Source organism: Folsomia candida, unplaced genomic scaffold (genome assembly GCF_002217175.1).
Source record: "Folsomia candida strain VU population unplaced genomic scaffold, ASM221717v1 Fcan01_Sc005, whole genome shotgun sequence".
NCBI lineage: Eukaryota > Metazoa > Arthropoda > Collembola > Entomobryomorpha > Isotomidae > Folsomia > Folsomia candida.
The window spans coordinates 1,225,286-1,249,309 of record NW_019091197.1 but is presented as its reverse complement, the minus strand read 5'-3'; the positions used below and the strand labels follow the sequence as shown (position 1 = coordinate 1,249,309).

Genomic DNA, 24,024 nt, shown 5'->3' with positions numbered 1-24,024 from the left:
ACTACTTGATAAATATATATGTAAATACATAGTGAGTCACAGGATATAAAACATGTCTAAAAGTTGGGTACATGAGTTTATTCAATGGAGTGTAGAAATGTGAATACTTCAGTACATACATATGTATATTACTGTATCATTATATTACTATATCATTATTAATTAATTAATTAATTAATTAATTATTTAGTTAAGTAATATCTGGGTGTACATGTGCATTTACTTATTAAGTGCATACATATCTGGCCACGTAATCTTTCACACTCGTTCGTGATATCACAGTCTATATCGTATACAAATTTAGTCGACTCGACTGTGCATAATAAAGAAATAAGTGCATGCATACTTATGTATGTAAATAAATATAAATTTGCATGCATCTGCAGTCAGTCACATTGTTACCCTGTGGTTAAAAAATTCATGATAAGAATTAAAACAAAACAGTCAAGTATATAAATAGGCACATATTTAAGTCTCAATAACATTTTTATATTCAAAAAATTGAAAATATATACGTACACATATTGCTGTTTTATCGTAATATTTGTCTAAATACATCTACAAGTAACTAATTCTAATAGTTATATAAGTATCTCATCGTACAAAAATCAATCAGACCCTGTTTGGCAGTGGTCGAATATTAGAACACAATTCGGTATATATTTAAGTAGTTTTTGAGTATTAAGAATTAATTGAGATATTTTCTACACTTTCTGGACGCACAGGCACAAGGAATTTTGTCCACTTCCTTCTCAAACTTGTAGTCATACGTGAGTTCCTCACCGCTAAATATTTTACGCAGTGCTAAAATTACGATCCGTTCGGTCCCCGACATTCGGAGCGATTTGGACTCGCAGTTTGGCTGAAAATGAAATCGAAAGCATAAAATATTTAATTACACGTGACAAAATTTAATTTTTCGTACAAATTAAATACTTACATCGCAGGAATGGTTAATAAATCGGGCAGCATTTCCTTTCATGGTGGCGTCGATAATGTATTCGTCATCGATCCGGAACATATAGCAGCCAATTCCCTTCGTCTCGTAAAACTTTTCCCGTTGATCACAAACTGGGGAGCGAATTACCTAGAAAAATCATGCAGAAGTGTTTTAGATTTTGCCAATGTCGAACCCCAAGAAAATTGCATATGTATGTATTTACAAATCTGGCAAAATTTCACAGGTTGTGACTTCTCAGAATTAAAGTTGCTACCGCTTGGTATTAAAATTATACCATTTATACCGCTCGCTAAAAATTTGCTACCGATATCGCAAAACTTTAGTTACATATTACTAAATAAATACACGGTATTACTTATCAATACCACGGCGGTAGAATAATAAACATATGAATCCCGCTTGGTATTATTTTAATACCGGATTTCTAAGCGAGTATATGTACACATTTTTGTATACTTACTTCTCCAGCATATTCGATAATTATGTCCCCCTTGTCAATATCCCTCCGCGTGTAGAGTCCCCTCCCATGAATTATCGACCACATGACGACCAACGTATTTTCTGTCCGTTCCTTCAAATTACGGTATCGTTGCGTTAACGGGAGTCCGATAGGTTTCCAAATTTCCTCCCCCATCCTTCATTTAAAAAACTCAAGGGACTTAATTTTTGCATTTTAAATATTTTCAAGAATATTTCTGGGAAACTTACGAGGGCATTTTTTCCAACGGTTTTCTATGTTTCGAAGCCAGCCAGCCAAACATGTCGAAGGCTTTTCGTCCCGTGTACCCCTCCGTCCGAGCACAACCAGATTCATTTACGGCGTCCACTCCACTTTCTTGGTCAGGCTCGATCTCCTTCCTGAGGGGAAGCCCTTTGAAGGGTGTCTCCTTATCTGGTGGGGGCAAATGGTTCAGCAAGAACTGGACGGCACGATGCGTCAGGCCGAGAACGTTGAACATGTGCACTGAAATTGACGTGGTAAGAATTATTTATCATGATGATGTATTTACTTAACGTAAGACACATGCAATGATTCATCATAAAGATCGTCATAGGCGACACATTTCTAGTAATTTATCGGCTCCGGGAATTTATTTTAAAATTCTGAATGACAAATTTGTAGTCAATCGCTTGATTAATAGAATGATTTTTTTAAATTAAGATAGCCAGTTTCGATGAGTTCCAATTTTTCTGAAGGCTTCCTAGTTCCTAGACTCAAAATTTTGAGTGCATATTTAAAAAAATTACAACGGACTGCTGTAAAAATTTGTCACCCAGAATTTTAAAATTAATTGCCAGAGCGGAGAAATGATTAGGAGTGTGCTGGTTTTGGCGATAAGTCGTATGATAGTTATAGATTGAGCTGATAATAAGTACCAAGAGACACGGTGGTCGCGGGATAGGAAATGGGTGGAAGGTTCCTCTTGAGCCGAATGCCTTGTGCAGTTTCAAAAATTTGACACCAAATCGCCCTAACATCGCTCGATCGGAATATGAGAGTGCTCCCATGGGACACTTCGTACACGATGACGGCTCGATAAGCCTAAAATCCAAATTTTAATGAGCAAGTGTTCTAATAATAATGACCGACAAAAAATAATTGAGTAGCTTAACCACCCACTTACCAATTTTGGAGTCTCCCCATGCACCGCATAATTTACTGGAATACTAGGAATAACTGAGCTTGCTCCTTCTCCATCCTCCGTAATCGTGAGATTCGAGTCCCCCTCATCCCCATCTTGGTCAGGGATCGGAATAAGGTGAATTTTTGGCTCCACCACGACGTTCGTCATTGTCCCTTCCAACTCTCCAGAAGTTATGCGAGCCCTTATCTTCAAACTCTTGAATTTGGAATTGGCCTCCGGCTTAGTTTCGCTAATGTGCTTGACGGAGTATGAACCCCCTCGTTCGTTCCGTTTTAGCGTGAGTTGTATAGGTTTGGGCGGACTGAGGACACTTTTAGACGGCGAGGAGTTTGTGGAGGTGATGGCCTTCCTTTTTTGTCGAGGACGGGGAGGAGTCTCTTCAGGGTTGGGGGGCGTGGGACGTGATTCTTGCAGGGTTGAAAGGGGTGGACGTTCTGCTTCCCCAGTGGTATATTTTTGGGTGGTCATGACCGTAGGAGTAGGGATAGTAGGCATCGGCATTGGTGTAGGAGTTTGAGAAATCGTACCATGAGTATTACTGTCATCCACTGGTTCTGGAAGAGACTCATCGACAGGTCGAGATACTGGGACGTCATTTGGTTGGATTTGGGTGGCATTTCCACCACTGGAAGTCAGGCTGTTGAAAGTGGACTCGATCTGAGAAATTTGATGGGATAATTTTTGCAGAGGGTGTTCCATTGGACGAACCACCGCTGTTAAGATGGGATTTTTCCTCAAGTTTGGGTGAGCTTGTTGCACATTTTGTGCCAAGAAGGTATTAAAATGAGGTTCCGATTGGCTAGTGTTGATAAACTGGGTCTGATTCTTTTGTAAAATCATATTGGCTAAGTGGGATTTTGCGAGATTTCCGGGGGAATGATTCGTGCCTGGTTCCCCCGAAGACTGGGGGGCTGGTTTAGGCTCGATAGGTCTCAGCACGTGGGATGCTGTAGCGGGTAAAACTTTTCGAAACTTTTCCATGCCTTGGTTCTGTTGGAGTATAATTCCCCCTGAAGGGAATTGAAGTTGGAAGGAGGTAGTGGGGACTTGGTTGGATGAATGGGGCTGTGACGAATGCTGCTGATGGTGAACTTGTGACCCAAGATTGTAACTCATAGTTTGCAGTTGAACTTGCCTCTGTAAAGATTCTAACATTACGTGTTGTTGGATTTGTTGTTGCTGCTCGTGATAGGTTTGAAGCTGGGACGGTTTCAGAAGCTGAGGCTGGAGAACATTTCCTTCTACTGACACGGGTTGTTGGGTTTCATTAACTTGGCGACCAGTGGCGACGGAAGACGAAGGGTGTAACATCCCGGCGACTGGCGAGGCCGTTGGTAACGAATGAAATGAAGCATCCGGCCCAAGTTTTGTCGGCTGGCTGGGTATGGAATGTTGTGGAAGTTCTGGTTGAGAGTGACCAAAGCAGTTTGGAAATGACGACTGGGTTAGTGGATCATTTGACTGTTGATTTTGTTGTGGGGACTGATTTTGCTGTAGAGACTGATTTTGGTACAGTTGTTGTACCTGAGTATGATGAAAAGCGCGTTGTTGGGCTAATTGTAACTGTTGGTGAGTATTGAGACTGAGCCCTGTCGGCGACTGGTGTTGAGCGAATTGAAGTGGGTGTGGTAAACGTGGCTGAGGACCGTATGGATGCATTAATTTTGGGTCGAAGGAAAGAGACAAATTCCCGTCCGCCTCAACCGCAGATAAATATTGAGCAGGACCAGAGGGTTCACTAGCCTGAGAAAGAGGTGAGGAGGACTGGAATACGTGTGGTAATCTAACGTGCTGAAGAGAAATCCCAGCATTATTGCTTGTGGAAGAAGCCACTGCAGGACTGAGTGGATGCTGTTGCTGAATCGGAGTTGATATTTGCTGGCTTTGTTGCTGAGTGATCATGGTATTTGTAATATTATCGGTTATTACACTCTGCTCTGGTAAGGATCGTTGCATAAATGGGAATGTGGATAAGGACGTTGAGGAATTCGAATGAAATAGAGTGGGATTTTCATGGGTTCTTTGTTGGTTGTGGGGGAAGTTCATAGCCTGTGAGATTTGGGAGATTTGAGCTGGGATGTTGGAATGAAGGCTGTGTGACAGTGGCGGAGGAGTTGAAGTTATCCTGTTCTGAATTTGGCGACCGTGTGTGTTCATTTGCAGTTGTTGCGCCTGGAGTTGTATCGAGTTCAATTGAGGGGACACATCTTGCAACTGGAGGGGATTGTGTAGTGGAGATGCATTGAGTACGGGTGGCTGTGGTTGACTTATGTTATTATTATGAGTATGAGGAAGCTGGTGCTGCTGTTGCATTTGACCCACACCGACGGGCACTGTTTGAGGAGCAGGATGATTATCGTGACTCTGCTGGTGTAACTGAAATTCTTGGCCAGGCAATGTAAAGCAGGTTGGTCGCTGTTGTTGTTGGTGAAAAGGGATAGGAATGTTTATACGATACAATTGACCCGTGACAGTGTCTTGAAGGATTGTTGTCATTTCTTCCTGCTGTAGAGGCTGAGGTTGGTTTTGAAGGCGGGAATGTAGTTGTTGTTGCTGCTGCTGTTGCCGTTGTTGCTGCTGCTTTTGCCGTTGCAGTAATATTTGTTGTTGCTGTTGTAATAGTATTTGGTGTTTCTGCTGTTGTTTCTGTTCTTGTTGCAGTAATTGTTGCTGCAGAATGTGCTGATGTTGTTGTTGTAGTACTTGTTGGTATTGCTGTTGTAATAATATCTGTGGGGGCGGCTGTTGTGGTTGAGGTATTTGTTGTTGGTGTTGCTGTTGTAATAATATTTGTTGCTGCACTGGCGGCTGCTGTTGCAGTAATAATTTCTGCTGCTGTTGTTGCAGTATTTGTGGCTGTTGTATCGGCTGCTGATTTTGTCGCTGTATTTCTTGTTGTTGTTGCATTATTTTGTATTGCTGTGGCAGTTGTTGTTGCCTCCCTTGACCAGTGTCATACTGAGGGAGATTTGAGGGAGGCGATATAAGATTTCCGCCCACGGTTATTGTTTGGGGGAGGGGAGGAAGAGTTGGTAAAATTTGAGTCTGAAGCTGGCCCTGCACTAATTGCTGCTGTTGAATTCTAAACGAGTTGGTGTCGTGGTGTAGGGAATGATGTGCAGAATTCATTTGTGGCGAAGGAACTCTTTCTTGATCCTGAATCCGTTCAGGTAGAGGTAGCTGAGCTGGTGACAACTCAGGCGAGCATGACTCATTCTCTGGTGAAATCTCTTCTCGAACCTGTTCTTCACTAATTTCTTGAATTTCAGTGTCAAACTCCTGTCCCATTTGCGTATCACTGCTCTCATCATCTTCATCCTCCTCCTCCTCTTCTTCTTCACTTCCACTTCCGACACATGTTGGCATGTGGTTCAGAAGGCTGACTAATTTACGATATCTCGCATGGCACTTAGGACAACTTGCAGGACCGTCGTCGTCGTCAATGTTATTATCATTTGATGCAACGTCCAGTTTTTGCGTGGAATTGTTTTCCACATCAGCTTCCGTCGGCATAAGACCAAACTTATCGGCAACCTCGTCGTCGATAAGGTTGGGTATTACTGGTTCATTTGTAGGCTCGGATAGTTGATTCGCCTCTTCATAATGTGGTGACTCGGACGGGTCATTATTTAGCTTCGCCTTGCCCGGGCGACCTCGATGCTTTGTCGCGGCGTCGATATTGCCTCCATTTGTGTCATTAATTTTCTTATTTTGCTTCACAACCTTTTTCGTATTTGAAGATGTCGAGCCGGTCCGCTTGCTGCGCGTCATTCTTGTCGAGTTGTCACACCAAAATGCATGATTTTTTAGGGCGTCTGCATTTTCATAAGGTTTTCTGCACTTTGGGCAAGTAACTGATGTGGATGATAAGTTAGAGTCATAATTACGCTGGTGGTCAAGATATGGAGGATGGAGTTGATGCTGCTGCTGTGGAGTCGGTTTTTTAGGTGGTGATTTGGGCTCATTTTTTGTGGCTGGAGGTCGTCCTCGCCCTCTTTGGGTTGGCGAAGGGACCAAATTGGGGTCCTTGGGGGGTCGACCCCGCTTTCGTTTCGGTTTTTCCTCGTCTGCCATTAGCTCAAATTTTTGTAAAGGTTTGGACTTGTGATTGGAAGTTGTCACTTGATTTTGGCGTCGTGTCCTTATTTTCTGCTGGTTCGTTTTGTCATCGTGTTGTGCACTAGTTTTGCTATTTTGTTGTAAACGTTGGGAATTTCTTCGTTCACTGGCAACATTTTTCTCGTCGTCGTCGTTTTCTGAGTCAGTACTGTCCGTCGTGGTGGAAGAGTAGTCGGACGATGACACAGATTCGTCCTCCTCCTCCGCCACGTAGTCGTCGTCCTTATCGTAACCACGGTCTAATTGGTGGATCCGTCGCATTCTGTAAAAAATTAGATCAAATTTATTTTTATTTTACGTAAAGATCTGCTGGCAAACTCAATTCAGCTGCATATCTATAACACGATTTTTATAAAACTGCTTCATTCCATGAATAATTTAGCAGTTACATACGTAGTGAATGAATTTAACATTAAATAGCGGATCTTGTAAAACAGTGATAAAAGATATATACATACAAATAAGCTCTGCGGATAGTGACTGATTTTAGATCTTTAGAAGTGATTAATAAACATCATGATTCAATAATCAAATTGTTCAATTTCATTCACTAATTGCGTATGTACGTACATAATCTGAGGTTGCATATTGTGGTCATATTGTTGCTAAATAATGGGGCAATTCAGTCATTGGTATTTAACGTGTAAAATCCGCAAGTTGTGTAAAATAAGTATACAATCTTTTTGCAAAATAAAAAGACGCCTTTGATCTGTTTACAAAAGTTTGTGGCCTAATTTTCTTTGTAAATATTTTTAAAAGTGTGTAAGTTTCCAGAATTTACGGATTTTACAACATTGTAACATTTGTTACCAAGCCCTAGTGAATTTCCTCGGTATAAAACCTGAATTTCGTATTTCAATTTACTTACAATCCAATAATAAATTTTATATTCTCTCACCCAAATAATGTTCATCCATGAACAAGCTAAATCTGTTTACTGTCCAAACTACAAGTCCAATTGTACAATAAGAACGCCGCTTATATTTTTTACGGTTGTCCGATTCATGTAAATCCTAAGAATAAAATTTAGATGTCACACAAAGCACAATATTTGTAAATTTGTTGAATGAAATCAAATGCTAATTAATTTATTTTGATTTCATTTCTCTATACCTTTAGATGTCAAAATTTCCTCCACTTCCGAACCTTTATACGTATTAGGATTAGCAGCGTTGCTAAAGGTTTGCAATCTTTTTTTTTGCAAATATCTATCTACATACATAAACAAATCACTAGATATTGACTTAGCCAAATCACTTTATAAACAATGTCGTAATTTTCCTAAACAACTTACATAAATCAAATCACAAATCCTCCCAAAAACAAGGCATTCTCGATCCGGCTAGATTTTTGCCACCCCGACCACACCCAACCCCCCACTTTATCACTATCTTTAAAAATATTATGCAATTTATCTCATCCAAGGAAATATTTCATGTCATGACAAAAGGCAAATGTGAAGAGAAATGGCTGCTGTGCTGAATGAAACCCGTTTATCCAGATCCAGAAGGACATGAAAGGGTCCCAAATCCATACAAAAATAACAAAGCTGCATTCACCGGTCATTTTCCAAAGTACAATCTGCACCAAAAATTTGAGCATGAAATGGTTCCCTAAGGGGCTGAAGCAGTGTGGACGACATCATTTTAATAGTTGCGTTGGTTTTATGTTGTACGATTTTTTTCATGCTATTAAATAATAGTATAGCGTTTTGACAAAATTTATGAAATGTGTGAGATTAATATTTTCTGTGACGTTATTTATACGGGAGCATATTATGTTTTTGTATATAGCAAGCTTGTCGGCGTATGCTTGGCGTGATTTACATATACGAATCCATGTATTTTCTCCCCTACTTGACATCACACGTATGTACATATATGTAGTAAATACATTTGTACAAGGATTGTGCATATGTAAATTGGGGGTACTCAGTTCGAGTTATAGCATCACAATATAATTTTGGAAAAAAATTGCGAACGAAATACCAGTACCATCCTTGACGATGCACAAGTTCGCACATGATTTTTCCAGCCAAATTTTTTGGCGAACTTGCGAAATTCACTTTTTTGCTAAAGATGCGAACTCGTAATGAATACCCCCATTACATGTATCTATATTGCAGTGCAATAAACAACAAACCCTTACAATACAGTACCTGGTAATCTGAAATGCAAAATATGAAATCAATACACACTAAACTATGTTCATAAAATATATAGGTAAATAAACATTGTATTTTCGGAATTAGAAAAGTCAAGACTTTTTAGGTAAGCGAATACGAATTTGGCGAATTTGTTGTGATGGTTCTACATACCAATATTACCTTTTATTTTGTGTGATTAAATTGATTTCTATCGTTGATATGGAATAGTTTGCACTTATGTATTTTGGTATAAAACTATTTAGTAGCGCACTTGTAAGTATGAATTTTCAGATCAGCATTTCCTGATGAAAAAGAAAGATTTGATTATTCAGGAAAATATTTTTTTAAGTATTTTAAAACAACGTAAGCATTTATGACGCAAAATTTGGAAATTATTTGGTACCCTTTTTATTTATGTATGTACAAACTTTAAACTAGACATCATAAAATTCTAAACGAAATTATCTTCACCCTCAATTTAATTCTTGCATTATTATGTTTCTCTCTTCACATGGAGATTCCCAGGTCGATTTAAATTGATCTTCCTCGTCATGGTATCCCCAGTGTTGATGGTTTGCATAAAGTCGTCCACAGAGATAACGACCGTGCCGATGTGGTCGTCGAATTGGAGATCTTTATCCACAAGTTCAAAACGCCATTGCTACATAATGCGTAAATAATGATACAAATGATGCATTTTCTTCAATTTTCAACTGCAAAAATCTAAATTCGCATATTTTTGTACCTGGCCCGATCCAATGGCATATGGAAAAGTGAATCTTTCCGGAAATATTGGGTACGCATCGTCCGATATTTCCTCAGTCTGACCACATTGTGTCGATGGGGATGAAGTAGATGAACAGAAAATCGTAATTACCGTGTCACACCCGGAAATGGCGTCATAGTCCAACAATTCTCTGTAAAAAAATTGGTGACATACTCAGGCAATTAACGCAGGGCTGATTGGTACCTTGTAAAATCCGTAAATTTCATAAAATAATTTTTCAAACTTCTACGAAATAAAAAGGCGCCTTGGATCTGAGCAAGTCTACAAAAGCTTGTAAGCTACATAATTTGCCTTTGAATATTTGCAAATTTTTTAAAAAGTTTGCAGAATTTACGAATTTTACAATGTCGACAAGGACTGTGTGAACTGCCTGACTGTTTAACATAATTTCATATAGCTTGTATCTACTTTACTTACGACGCAGACAAACTAATTGTCACTTGGGATTGAGCAGCTGCTAAGGCAAGGCAGGAAAATAGGAGGATAATATTTTTCAGCATTTTGAACCTTTTTGGTGACACGAGACTGATTAAGATTGAGTTAAAGGACGCATGTATTTATATTTTTGGGCTGGAAAAATTATGTAAGTCCAGACGGGAATTCCAGGTGTGATAAAGTATCTGATAAAATGACGTGATTTTTATTCGTTCATATGCACATTTGTAACAATTGGTAATTTTATTAATTCCAAGATCATGCCATGATAAGATTAGAGTTTCAAATCATCATCGTCATGCTGAATATCATGCTAATTATGTATGTTTTTTATTAATGGGTAACACGGATTTGTTTGTACGAATGGATATCATCGCACACTTACATATGCACGTATTTTGGAGAGGTGCTTACCTACTTATCACGTATCACATATGTACATACAACGCATTATTAAACGATTTCAGCCAAAAATAATTTCATAATGCAACTTTAACAATTCAACATTTTCATAGAGTTTGATGGATGTGTTGTTTTCCGTGGAGGATTAATCAATCAGTATCGATTATTTCATAAAATGTTTTCACATAAATATCTGTATTGGAGGATAAATGCATACGTGCATCATGTACATATTTACATACAAAGAACATGGATATGTGCAAAAATGCAATAAAAACTTTTACCAGATCATGGACTTAAGTATGCGTGTATGCATCTTTCTGATTAATATTCATAATCTTGAGATTCATTGACGATAGATTTTCACCACGTGATTGTTGCAGATATGTAGAGGTAAAGCTGCTTAGAACTATTCATAAAATATGTACATAGTATAGTCAAACGTTTATTAAAGCATGTCGCGTGTAGAAATTTAATGTGTTAATTCTATCATATTGTCTCACTTAAAATACGTGAAGATTTTCAGATGTAAATATGTAAATGTGCCTCTGCGTATAATCTGGATATGGGACAAATTTGCTAAATAAGCCACACAGAAACACTTATGTATTTGCATACAATACGTTTTAGCTTGTGTATTAAGAATTTTTCTTTAGATTGTTTTAAGGTGGGCCGATCCTGACTGTACTGCAATGCCAGGCCGACCCGTGGACGGGCGGAAGCAAGCTTCACGACCCCATCCCAGTTCCAAAAATCAGTTTAATATACTGGAAGGTCAATGACCTTCGTATCAGATATTAAGCTGATAAGAACAGATACTACACTTTGATCTTAGCCAAAAGGCCGAGAAGCGATACCCCAGTCAGTCCACCTTTTTCCTTGCCTACCTCAACTTACCTGAACACAAACGGTGTACACTTTTTCCGATTAAAATTTCCGAATAAAAATCAATTTTACGGTCTAAATTTGTACCTTTTTAGGTCCCACTAGTCCCTGATATTCAATGTGTGCATTAAAAATTTCAAGTTATTCAGTAGTTACGGAAATATTTGAGGTAATTTAAAATTTCTAGAGAAGGGAACACAAAGATACGAAAAACGTTTTACTGCAGGCATTTTAAACGCTTGTCATTGGTGGGACATTCATACGTATGCATTCACAACCAATCGGTAACATTTCACAAATCTGGTTTGAATGACTACTCGACATGAATTACTAAACGTTGTGGAGCATACGAATTTTTTGGTGGGGGGTCCTACACTAAAAACCCCCTCCGAATTTTGTGAAAAGGTTAAGTTATAAAATTAGTATGGAAACAATTTATGTGTTGGATAAGCCAATGCAACAACATGACGCCGAATTGGTGACTGATCCTGCATAACATGAGATGACCACGTCGTGACAAAACTTTTGGTGCAGACTGTACTTTGTATTTACTTGTTTGTATTTACTTGCTACATAAAATGGAAAACTACTGCTGAATGAAACTTTGCTTTGCTATACGTATATGCACAAATTTAGTATCTTTATTTCACATGCTGGACAAATCGGTAAAATACGACACAGCTGCGATTTGAGCTGGTAAATTTCTGTAAATTTCTTTAAAAAAGATAAAATAAGCCACTTTAAATAATGGTATATAATTTAATTAACATTTGTTGTATTTCTGGATCATTTAGGTCATTTTTATTTGGTTCGTACATCGCAACCTGCCAAAACTGGAGAAATTTTAGCAAATTTTAATATGCACAGATAAAAGGTAAGTACATCGAAATTAACATGATAATATTAGCTAATAAAGCGTGTTGTACAATGTTTCAAAATGTGATTTATAGGATTTTCATGAAGCGTGCACCTGAAAATTCTCACATCGCGATCGCAACGATCTCATTGTAAAAAAACCAGAGCTTGGACTCCAACCTGATTTAGCTTGTGATTAGACGAACACAACTTGGGTGAGCGATTTGTTTAGTGTTTTTTGCTAAATTGTATAAAATGAACGTCGTGGTATGGATGTTTATGAAATTTCGATTTTTATATAGTATGCGTACAAATATGTACCTATTTACAAATTTCATTGGGCAAAAATGTAAAAATTCAGAGTTTATACACAGTGTGTGTACAAATATGCAAATTGGGCAGCAATGTCACAAACGTTTGTTTCCAATTTTTATTACACGCGATCTCATATTCGCACCAACTTGTGTTTTAATTGGAACAATATGTATGTAAATATGAATTTCAAAATTCCTTAACTTTTAGGTCAGTGTCGCTGTCGAGTCAAAAAAATTAGACCTCGCCATGGACAAAGTTGCCGAACGTATGGGAGGAAGCGATGTCGATGTTGCCAAAGTTTTTGACCTTCTCGAATCCAGCAATCTCGAGCTTGTACAGGAAATCAAGACGGAAATATGCGAAACCTTCAATAAAAGTGCGTAAATAAATTAAAGTTTAATGCTTTAATCTGATTTTCAAATTTTCCTCAATTATTTAAATAATCTTAAATAATTTTGCAGCAAAGGACAATTGGCTGGTCGCCGGATTGTTCGAGTTTTATTTGTACACGGGGTCACAAAGATGTGCCGAGATTTTATACATGATTTCGAAAGAGCCGCATGATAAGTACCTAATTGATAAGTGAGTTATATGCATAATTAGGCAATTTAAATATGCAGGCATTAACATTGTAAAATCCGTAAATTCTCTAAATTTGCAAACTTTACAAAATTTTACAAATACTTCTGAGCAAAATTAGCTTACAAATTTTTGGAAACTTGTTCAGATCAAGAGCGTCCTTTAGTTTGTAAATGTTTGTAAAATTATTTCACAAAACTTACGGATTTTACGAGTTACCAATGACTGCGTGGATTGCCTCAATATGTTGATTTTAGTCCATTAGTTGGCTTACTAAATTGCTTGATTTTTTTTACCAGAATCACGGAAGGAATTCGATCCCCTTCTAAAGAAATACGAAAAAAGACGTTGGAATTTTTTGGCCAAGTTGTGACCAAGCAGCCATCGTGGTTATACAAAGTTACGCAGCAATCCTTATTCAAAGAGCTTATCAGACTCTTAAAGGTAGCACTATTTATTTAAAAATAATACTAATTTCAAATTTTCCATGAAACATTTCAGCATTTATTTATTAAAAATATCGCCATTTTGTGTCCTTATTTAGTCAGAGACTGACGTGGTGGTACTTTTGACCGGAGTTTTGTCCATTATTATGATAATTCCTACTTTACCGACGTATGTACATCCGTACATTCAGGCAAGTCGCATTAATAAACCGGAAATTGATATGAATATGAAAATAATAATTGATATACAAATGTTTCCGAAAACATATAGTTTTTAAATGATTTAAGCGTACATATTTTTATTTGCAGGACATTTTTGACGTGTTTGGGTAAGTTTTAAATTAAATATAATTAGTACATGAGAATTATGCATGACAAATAATTCATGCCTCTCGATTTCGAACAAGTTAATTCAATCTAAATAATTTTTTCAGCCGGCTTGCGACATGGGCGCAGATGTCACACAATATACCGAAAGAGCACCTTCTTCACTTACAAGTTGGCCTCTATTCCCTCTTTCACCGACTTTACGCCATGTATCCGTGCAACTTTTTGTCCCACCTGCGACACAATTTCAGCTCGCCGGAAAAACGCGTCGTTTTCCTGCACACAATTATGGTGCGCGAAAAAATTGGACCAATAATAAATTTAATTCATGACCTATTTTTAATTATGATGGAATTTTCTAAATTTAGCCAATGCTGGAGAAAGTGAAGATGCATCCAGCCCTTGTCACTTCTACGAAGGAAGGAGAACTACTTCCTCAGCGGTGGAGGTGAGCAGATTTCCTACCAAATTAAAATGGGCGTACTCACAACAATGTCTTGTTTAGCTTCGCAACTCATTTAGAAAATTTGAAACGCTATGATGTCAAAAAGTTCGCAAAAAAAGGATAGAAAATCAGTTTGTCTTAATTATTTATCTGTTATGTCGGCCGGTTATGATGGATAAGTTTACGAAATAATCTTCTTGCCAATTCAAAGCATGGCTAAATATTTGTTAGGTAAAAAAAATCCAAAAATTTTTCTGCAAAACATTAGCGATATCTCACAAATTCGCAAAATTTTGAAAAATTATGTATGCTGAATTTGCGAAATATATTATAAATTTGTCGTGCGTACGCCTAATGTAGATCCATAACTACACTAATATTGGTAAGCAGATAAACTAAATATTCCCACTTTACATAATTTCCAGGAGCAAAGAGTACCACCAAGTCATCGCGGAATGTTCGAAAATCTCATTAGACGTTTACGAGTCAAGTTTCCCTGAGGAAATTACTCCAACTTTTACACGCCTGGGCAGTCTAGAGTTTGATAGTGACCCCGCCGCATCCAGCAGCGCCACTACCATAGCAAGAGGAGGATCACTCACCACGACAACGCTGGGGGATTGGACGATCGAGTCCTTGCTAAAACTTCCCCCGTCCTCTTTGATCTCCCAGTCGATGAGAACTTCCGATCTGACCAGTTTGGTGACATATTTGGACGACACTTCCAGCACGGCGCCCCCAACGCCACTCTCCGTCGGGGGCGGAGGTGGTCCAATCTTACTCAATCGGACGACAACCTCCCCTCCGGAAACGGCGATGGAAGCCACGCCAGAAAATACGCCGATAAGGGTAAACCCGAAAAAATATGCAATTATTTATTTACATTTTTGCTACTTTTTAAATAATTTATTAACCTGGTACACAATTTTGTTTACAAAGAACGTGCTCACGACAACGTCTTATTTCGCATTGCAATTAATTTAGCAAACTTGCAAACTTCGAAAAATTTGGGTCGCGAAGGGATGTGACTTCACAAATTTCGCAAATTTCGCAAATCCCTACAAATAATTCTATTATCGTATCTAAATTTAAATTCCGCCGAGTATGTGCAATTTCTAGAGCATTTAATAGAGAGGATAATTTTGCGAAATAATCTTGCAGAGTAAAAACTGCTGGGTAAATTAAAAAAAAACAGTTGTTTTCCAACAAAATATTTGCGAAATCTCGCAAATTTCGCAAAACTTTACAAGTTAGATATGTTGCTGCATATGCAAAGGTTGACGTGAGCACGCCCAAAGACAAATTTTGTCAAAATTTCATAATTTTGTGATGGTTTTATTTAATTTTATTAATCTTTTATGCATGTTTTGCTTTTTTTTGGGTATCATTTTATAGGATAAGGTCCATTTTAAAGTACCACCAACCCCACCGCCGTTAGCAGCGACGGCCGTACAACAATTAAATTTCGCGAATATTGAGCACATAAAGGACAAATATGCGAACAGACCTCCGTACTATTTCCCCCAAATTCAGGGCGTAACTTCTACCCCGTTTAATTCCGTGCCTTCCTCCCCACTTCCGGTTTCCTCTAATACCACGAATACCGCTAATTCGACCGAATTCCCCTCTACGACAAATGTTCTCCCCACTATTATGGACACGACCCATCGACAGCAGTACCCCTTGGTGCGAAGGGACTCAATTTTTGACCCTGCCATTGTCGGGACAGCTTTACCCCTGCGCAGGGACTCGTTAATTTTTCAACGGCTTCAGAAGGTTTGTATGCCTTCGTGAGGGCTTATTTTATTTATTTTTATGATTTTGCGGATTTTTTTATGCAAAAAAATAACTCGTACTAATTTTTGAAATTTGCAAAAATATTTGGGTTTTGTTTGCGTGCGGGGTGGTTAGCTTCTCTTATCGATTCGAGGTATAAATTCGTGAAATTTCGTATTTAATGCGAGTACGAATTTGTGGCGAATTTATTGCGAATCGATTTACGCAATTTTATTTATAATTGTCCATACGTTCAAGGGGATTCATTAACTCGCGAAATTTCGCATTTTCTGGAAATGAATTTATTGCGAATATATTGTGAATCCGTTTGTCCAATTGTATTTAAAATTGTATGTACATAGATTCGAGAGAATTGATAAATTCATAGAATTTCGTATTTATTATGAATAGGAATTTATTGCGAATTTATTGCAAATTTTAACTAAATTTAACTCAATTATAGGTCCAACTCGAGCAACTTAACAACCAAGCTTCACAACAATCAACTGATCAACAATCAAGCCTCGAACCGTCAAATTATGTCCCCGCCGTAAAACCTGTCCAAGATTCAACTCTGTTACCCCTTCCCCAGAGGAAAGCCTCCGTTCCAGCCCCCATCACGATTCCACCTACCCATTCTTCCCTGCATGACAGCGATCCCAGCAGTGCAAGCAGTACGTCGGCCACGTCTGAATTTCTGTCTGACCGCGACCGCGACCGCCCAACGGGGGGACCTTTAACCCCGATGCTCCCCTCATCCGGACAATCCGGCATTTTAGATCCTGACCTGTCGCTAATCGCGTTAGATGAAGATTCCGTCGTCGACAATTGCAAATCTGTGGGCTGTCCGAAGGGCGGGCTTCATATGGCGGATCACAAACAAATGATCGCGTTTGCCAAAAGGGTGAGCCGACTGCGCTTTCACAGCCAGTGTGCGCCGAATGGGTCGGATGGGACAACCGGAAATCAGGCGCCGTCGCCAGGAACGTCGCCATCTTCTTCGACAACGGGCACGTCAGGGTTGCAGCATTTTAAAGCGAGACTGATCAAACGTTCCTTTTCCATGCCGAATATTCAGAAACCCGTTTTTTGTGAGGAGAGCGAAGTCGTGGTGGAAATACGGGGTGAAACAAGTGGTAAAATTTATATAGTTCTATGGGAAATTTTGGGGTATTCAGTACAGAGACTTTGTGGAGAAAGATTTGTACAATATTTTTTTTAATTGAATTTGCGTAAATATTCTTGCAAACTTTATTTTTCAAGTGATGCCACAAATTTTTAAGACCTTTTGGGAATATTTTTAATTGAAGTAATTTGTTTAAAGCAATTTTTTAAGAAGGTTTATGTAAATTTTGCGAATTTTGTTGTGCTTTTCCTAATGAAACTCATTTTTAAAATTCATCTTGTCGTCTTATTCGTTTTTTACGAATTTTGCGACCTTTTTTGTCGTGAATGCCCATATTTGTAAATAAATATTAGTTAATCTATGATATTTAACGCTATATTAATTTTATGCAAATTAGCACGAACGGAAACACCAACGCAGCAGCAACAACAAACTGCTGCACCCTCGATATCCCCGACCTTCGATAACCAGCTTATCCAACAGCCCGTTACCTCTATAGACCCCGTCCACCAACCGTACGAGCATTTATTTCAACAAATCTTACCAACCGTGCTGTCTCCTCCCGTGGATTCTCGAACGCTACCCTCGCCCCACGTCCTGCTCGACCTTTGCCTCATGAAAGCGGCCACTTTGCACAACGGGGCCGCAAAAACGGATGAAGTTTCCATGCTACGAGGTCAAGTGGCACTTTTGCATGGACAGCTTCTGTTCGAGAGACACCGGAGAGAAGCTCATGCCCTGAGAAATAGACGACTGGCTGGAAAATGCAGAGAAATGCAGACCTTAGAGGAGAAAAATAATAGCATGGTACAAAATATATATACATTTATAACATGCGTACTTGAGACAAAAGACTCACTTTGCAAGGCAATCCAATTCGCAAATTTGCTAAATTTCTACATATCCAAATTTTTTAAATAATTTTTATGTGAGAGGATTCGCAAAATTGTATTTCGCAATTTGATTTACATAATTTTCACGGATTGTATCTCAAATTTATATGCAGAGTACATACGAGTTGGAGAAATAATTTTCCAAAATGGCCCATTGCCGGACAAAATTTGCTAAAAAATCCCATCGTTTTCCAGTAAATGTTCTACCAAATTTTGCAAAACTTGTATTGTTACGGTTAATCTGCGAAATATTTAAACTTGTCGTGAGTACGCCCATTCAAGAAAGTGCGAAAATATTTCACTTATGCAAAAATTTTATCACACTTCGCTATTAAACCATTTATGCTAATTTGATTTATGTATGTATTTCCAGCGCCGCGAGAACCACAATTTGGAGAAGGATATCGTCCTTCTAAAACAGGAAGTAGTCACCCAGCGAAATATGGCCTTGGTTCGCGAAAAGGATTTAGATTCTAAGATTTCTGCCTTAGAAAAGAAACTGGAAACATATCGGGTCGAACTTTCCCAACTGAAGGATTCCAAATGTCACGCGGAAATCGAGAACAATCTCCTTCAAGAAAAATATTTGGCCCTGCAGAAAGAATCCGATCAAAAGAAGGCGGACTTATTTTCACTGGAAAATGAGATCAAATACTTGCAAAAATATTTGGACTTGAATAGCGAACTGAAGTCGGCGTACGACGTGTCTCAAAAGGAAATCCTGCTCCTCGGGGAATTACTGAGGTATCAGCAAGAGGCGAAAGCGAACTATTCTAATAATTCCCCGGACACGAGGAGATATTACCAGGAGGAAATGGACGACGTTAGACAAACGTGTGCAGAGGAAATTAGAGGCTTTAAAAATGCGTTGGAAAGCAAAATGTCACAGTGTGAAGCGCTGTCGGGGGTAAGTTTTGATTTTTTTAAAGTTCGAAGTACGGATCCGATTTTTATGTATCAAATTAGACAAAAAGGCTATTCACGCAGTCATTTGGTAACTCATTAAATTAGTTTTTGTAAAATAATTTTAAAAGCTTTTACAAAACAAAGAAATGCTCTTGACGCTAGTAAGTTTACAAAAAATTTGTGAGCTAATTTTGCTTAGAAATATAAGTAACATTTTGTAAAGTTTGTGAGTTTACAGAATTTACAAATTTTACAATATTATGTACCAAGCACTGCGTGAATTGTATCAAAGTGTGGCAACTTCAGATTTAAAATCAGATTTCATTTTAAATTGTGGAAACTGAATGTTGTATATTTAGAAAGAAAGTGCAAGTCCAAATCGGATTGGGGCGGAATAAGTTTGCCAACTTTTTTACCAGAGTGGTTTTCTAAAGTCGTCGTTTAAAGAATAAATTTTTAATACTGACTTTCACAAAAGCCTTTAAATTTTTAATAATTGAACAATTTCTCACCTTCATTACATGAATTGAAAAAAACATCGTCTACATAATAAATAAAAAATCTCGTTTTTTAAATTTCAGATGATCCAAGACTTGGAGAAAAAGCTGGAAAAAAGGGAAGCAATCATAATGGAACAAAAATTAGGACTACAAGAGGCTGCGAGAGACCATACCGAGAAATTAAAGGTATGTACATACAAGCAAATATATTAAATTACATAATACTCACTATATAAAATTGCCCAAATATTTTACCCCTAATTTCAGGAATACCAAAACAAGTACGAGTTTGTCAAAGCGTGCAATCACAAATTAGACCTGGAAAATTTGAACTTACAAGAACAAATTACCAAACTTTCGTATTCCTCTCGTTCCGCGAGGGCTCGAATCACTTCGTCCCCCTCGAACGGAGAAATGTCCCCGGCCGGAAATAGCAACCACTCCGACGTGGATAGTGCCGCCAGTGCGGCCGGGTATCAATTGTCGCCCGACAATCATCCCTGCTTCTTTGGCAGCCCGCAGTTCGACTTGCCCCCTGACGACGTGAAAGATTTTCAAGGACCGTCTACCTCCTCCGCCGCTATCCCTCAGCCGAGAAGGGAGTAAATTAATTTACCAAAGTGTTGTGAATACGTGAATAATTAAAGTGTTGTGAATTAATTAATTACGTTTTTAATTACGTCATATTAAGTACCGACATCTATATAAGTATATCTAATAATATTGAATTAATTTTACTAGTACATATCTACTGTGAAGAATGTGTGTGCTTGCGTAATACATGTCTTGTGTGAAATATATACAACACGAAACTTCAGAAATCCATCCTTTTTGTATGCGTATAAGTATGTGTAACATTTATTTATTGCCTGAACAAAGGAAATGTAGTTATCTATGTATGTACATAGTACATAGTGTCATGAATTTCATTGAAGAACACATTTTTTCACTTCAGAGTTCGTAATTAGAATGCTTTATAAATCTATTTTGGCCTAGTATTTCCACTGCCTGGATTTTTAGCCCAGTTTTGCAATTTTTTGATAGAGCAGCATCCTGTTTTCCAGAATCAAATATTACTTAGAAAATTTACCTTACATTTTAGATAAATTGTGTTCCTTTTGCACATTTTTCTTGGTAACCGTACGAATATACACACTTACATACCTATGTATGTAGGTATGTATAACTGGTATTAAATCATTACTAGTCCGAGTACATACATAATATGTATTACATATGTACATATGTACATGAGTCTACTGGTTTTGATTTTAGTAGTGTTGTGACAATGAAATATTTACTACTCAGAAACAAACTCCTACCAACCCGGTAGGGAATTATTAATAAATCAATACCAGTACGGAGAATATACTATTATGTAACTCTACCGGATGCTTTACAGTGTATGTACAACTACTTTCAACGTCCTTAGTTTCTGCACACCTCTGGCAAGATGCTTTCCAATTTTATGAATTCTCATCAAGCAATGTCTGAAAAATTTTGAAGACGTGTTTTCGCATCTATTTCCTAGACAGTGACTTTTCATCGTGTATTAATATACTTCATATATTACTCAAATCAATAAGCATTCATTCAGTACGATGAAATAAATCTTTATTAAATATTTATTTAATTACAAGCGACATCATAATTTTAAATCTTAATTATTTTTTAAACCGAGATATTTAAATTACTGCAATAACAACAACCTCACCGTCCCCCTAATGCACAACACCATCATTCTTAAGGGTGTCAATACATCCACAAAATTGGAACCGAACCTTATCTTGAATGGGGAACATCCACGGACTCGTTTACAAACGAGCTCCCTATCCAACACTTTACCTAGAATGTTGAATCTTAATTTATTCAGCATAATTTCCGACTTTTTATTCAACATTCCACACAAACCAACAACCAGCAATATAAACAACACAGTCTCTACCAGGACACAGACAAAGACAAAATTGTCCACGTTCTTAAACAAGTTTTGTACATGTGGCACACAAAAATAACTGCAGGTAACATTGCAGATGCCAAAAACAAAGAAAATTCCGGGAAGATATATACGTCGAAAGCAAGCATTCATTTGCGCCTCAATAATTTTAAGTTGTATGTATCCCTCCAGTTGATTTAAGTATGGATCAGTTGATCCTTCCTCCTGTTCAACTTTATCAATTCTACGACAGAGTAATATGATGTCCAAATTAGTACAAGTGAATAGGGGTTCATAATTCCTTGCCAATTGTCTAACCTCATTGTCCATCTTAGTGAAATGAACAAACAGAAGATCGACGTCATGCATACATTTGCTGTAGCTATACTGGTCAAGTGGCCTAGTGTGCTGTATTGCCAAAATTCTATTAAAAACCCTCCAAGATGCCCGATGACATTGAAGTCCTTAGAATATTTGCCTCCTAACGTCTTGTTATCTAATTGTACATACAAAGAATAAAGTATCTTAAAACATTGTGAATATATTTATTCAGTGTTTAATGTGTGATTTGTGTGGGAATCAAGTATTTGATTTTTTTAATTACCTGGAATTATCGACCCAATGAAAGGAGGCCTACCAGCCTTCATAATGATAAGCAGGATGACAAAGATTTGAAGGAACATAGAGCCACATAATCCCAGTAGTTGTAGTGCACATTTCAAAAATTTTGCGGAACTTAGAACTTTATTGTAGTGCTTTTCCTTAGTATTAAACACCCTCCGCTCGTAAATCAATATCATATTTAGCAAAATCGCAACGTCGGCTGAATTTTGGTACCACAAAGTTCCCACTGCCAGTGGAACAGCAGGTATGCAAAATGAAAACAGTGCAACCAGAGCCTTTTCGTCGGTTTGTAACCTTGGCGATTGTAAATGCCATAATCCATTAAACAGGAGGAATAATGAGTAGGCAATTAAACAAAGTAGTTTTACTCTTAAAATGTTACGATCTTTAAGTCGTGCTTGCCTATATGCTACAAACACCGGATTTTTATTTTTATCCTGCGTAATTGCTATTGGAGAATGAATCAATAACGAGATAAGTTTCAATTGAGTCTTAGTTATTGGAATAGTTGAGGATAGAATCATTATTAAGGTGTTTTATACCTAATCAGCCAGAACTTGAATCATACTCGGCTTATTCTTTGTAGAGAAAATGATGCTATTAAACTACCACATAAATATTTAAGCTTTCTTTTGAAGTGCGAACCGTTAACCAATAACCGTTCCACCTAAGAATGGACCAAGTTTTAACCGGCTTCGCGGTAGATTAATGCTTCCTCAGGCTATGAAATCACAGCAAATTTAAAAATACTTTGAATGAATTATACGATAAGGTAAGCTACATTTCCAATCACATTAAATATAAATATACATACATACCTATGTATTTATGTATGTAAACATGTAGGTACATATGTATGCATATGCATGTCAATACGATCAGTGTATTTATGTTCTTTAAATAGATTGTTAAAATTAAAGGATTTCACTTATTAAATACAGATGGTCGCTTGAGTTTGAGCCAACAATTTTTAAACTCCTCAAATTTTTGGGCAATATGCACACCTGTTTCTTTTCTCGAGTTGAATTCAAACTAATAAGTAGTTATTCAAATTTGCTGACTGGTATGGGAGTTCTTTACTTGGGAGTTCTTTTGTATAATATAATTAAGGAAAGGTTTCTTATTATTTGCAACTAAATGTTTTGACCATTCATAGCTTCACTAACGATAACAACTAACAATGCGATGACGCCAGCGGTCTCGCCCCGATTTTGACGAAACGACGATAATTATGTAGCCTTGGATAAATAATTAGACACGTGTTTCAGGATTTTTCATAATGCTCAGGTTAAACGAAATTATGATGAAATCCGTGAGCGAGAATTCCCATTTTCACCGTGACATTTTTCTGGCAAGGGAGAAAAATACAGATTCTTGATTACGGAGTCCATCATAATTTCGTTTAAGCTTAAAATGCGTGGGCATGAAGTGTTTTTTCCGATTTTATGTTGCTTGTACAAATTTTGAAATTTTGAAAATTTTTGAAAATTTCCAAAAATTTCTGAAATTTTTGAAAATTTTTGAAAATTTCTGAAAATTTTGAAAATTTTTGTAAGTATATAAAATTTTTGAATTATTTAAATATTTACACGAATCTAGACTATTCGATGTTGATATCATAAGTAAACAGGAAATAACAAATACATTAATTTGCAACATACATAGCCTACAGAAACCCCACGCTTTGTAAATATTTTGGACAAAATTTGCTCCGAGTTGTATGTATCTTATGATCTTTGTTAATACAAACATAGCTATGTTAGTATACTAGCCTGGCTAGTTTAGAGGCACCAAACAATTATTTTTCTCGAATGGTTTTGAAGTGCGTGTTTCTAAAGTAAATAATGTTCATATTCAGAATAATATTTGCGCCAATAGAGTTTACACAAGTGACATTAAGTAGTATACATGTATC

The 24,024-nt window shown here is 37.5% G+C and overlaps 4 protein-coding genes and 1 non-coding gene across 8 annotated transcripts; 1 reads left to right on the top strand and 4 right to left on the bottom strand.

Moving 5' to 3' along the window:
- Positions 1-63: 63 nt before the first annotated feature.
- Positions 64-8,385, bottom strand: LOC110849650 (histone-lysine N-methyltransferase trithorax). Of its 2 annotated transcripts, none has more exons than XM_022097081.2 (9): positions 8,021-8,385; positions 7,840-7,938; positions 7,625-7,739; positions 2,587-6,988; positions 2,339-2,504; positions 1,670-1,925; positions 1,422-1,596; positions 941-1,087; positions 64-862 (listed from the first exon to the last, which is right to left on the bottom strand). In XM_022097081.2, exons 4-9 carry the CDS (start codon positions 6,985-6,987, stop codon positions 689-691), a joined length of 5,319 nt encoding a protein of 1,772 aa, XP_021952773.2. In that variant the 5' UTR covers position 6,988; positions 7,625-7,739; positions 7,840-7,938; positions 8,021-8,385; the 3' UTR covers positions 64-688. The 2 variants fall into 2 exon arrangements, with proteins under 2 accessions (XP_021952773.2, XP_035707672.1); XM_035851779.1 differs by having other exon boundaries at positions 7,840-7,934.
- An 871-nt stretch (positions 8,386-9,256) lies between these two features.
- Positions 9,257-10,364, bottom strand: LOC110850089. The gene is made up of 3 exons (XM_022097573.2): positions 10,077-10,364; positions 9,618-9,789; positions 9,257-9,533 (listed from the first exon to the last, which is right to left on the bottom strand). The coding sequence occupies exons 1-3, from the start codon at positions 10,157-10,159 to the stop codon at positions 9,366-9,368; spliced, it is 423 nt and encodes a 140-aa protein (XP_021953265.1). The 5' UTR covers positions 10,160-10,364; the 3' UTR covers positions 9,257-9,365.
- Positions 10,365-11,158: 794 nt separating this feature from the next.
- LOC118435978 lies at positions 11,159-11,351 on the bottom strand. The gene has a single exon (XR_004835094.1). It is a non-coding gene; the product is annotated as a U2 spliceosomal RNA (small nuclear RNA).
- Positions 11,352-11,945: 594 nt separating this feature from the next.
- Positions 11,946-20,374, top strand: LOC110849974 (hamartin). Of its 3 annotated transcripts, none has more exons than XM_022097459.2 (17): positions 11,946-12,077; positions 12,176-12,255; positions 12,332-12,451; positions 12,759-12,927; positions 13,013-13,133; positions 13,430-13,574; positions 13,675-13,767; positions 13,886-13,905; positions 14,011-14,194; positions 14,272-14,351; positions 14,774-15,197; positions 15,744-16,124; positions 16,588-17,260; positions 17,648-18,057; positions 18,517-19,050; positions 19,631-19,735; positions 19,817-20,374. In XM_022097459.2, exons 4-17 carry the CDS (start codon positions 12,798-12,800, stop codon positions 20,153-20,155), a joined length of 3,639 nt encoding a protein of 1,212 aa, XP_021953151.1. In that variant the 5' UTR covers positions 11,946-12,077; positions 12,176-12,255; positions 12,332-12,451; positions 12,759-12,797; the 3' UTR covers positions 20,156-20,374. The 3 variants fall into 3 exon arrangements, with proteins under 3 accessions (XP_021953151.1, XP_021953152.1, XP_035707673.1); XM_035851780.1 differs by having other exon boundaries at positions 12,018-12,087; XM_022097460.2 differs by lacking the exon at positions 15,744-16,124 and having other exon boundaries at positions 11,947-12,077.
- Positions 20,375-21,008: 634 nt separating this feature from the next.
- LOC118435560 lies at positions 21,009-22,422 on the bottom strand. Its single transcript, XM_035851781.1, has 3 exons — positions 22,090-22,422; positions 21,804-21,981; positions 21,009-21,729 (listed from the first exon to the last, which is right to left on the bottom strand). The coding sequence occupies exons 1-3, from the start codon at positions 22,283-22,285 to the stop codon at positions 21,240-21,242; spliced, it is 864 nt and encodes a 287-aa protein (XP_035707674.1). The 5' UTR covers positions 22,286-22,422; the 3' UTR covers positions 21,009-21,239.
- Positions 22,423-24,024: the final 1,602 nt, after the last annotated feature.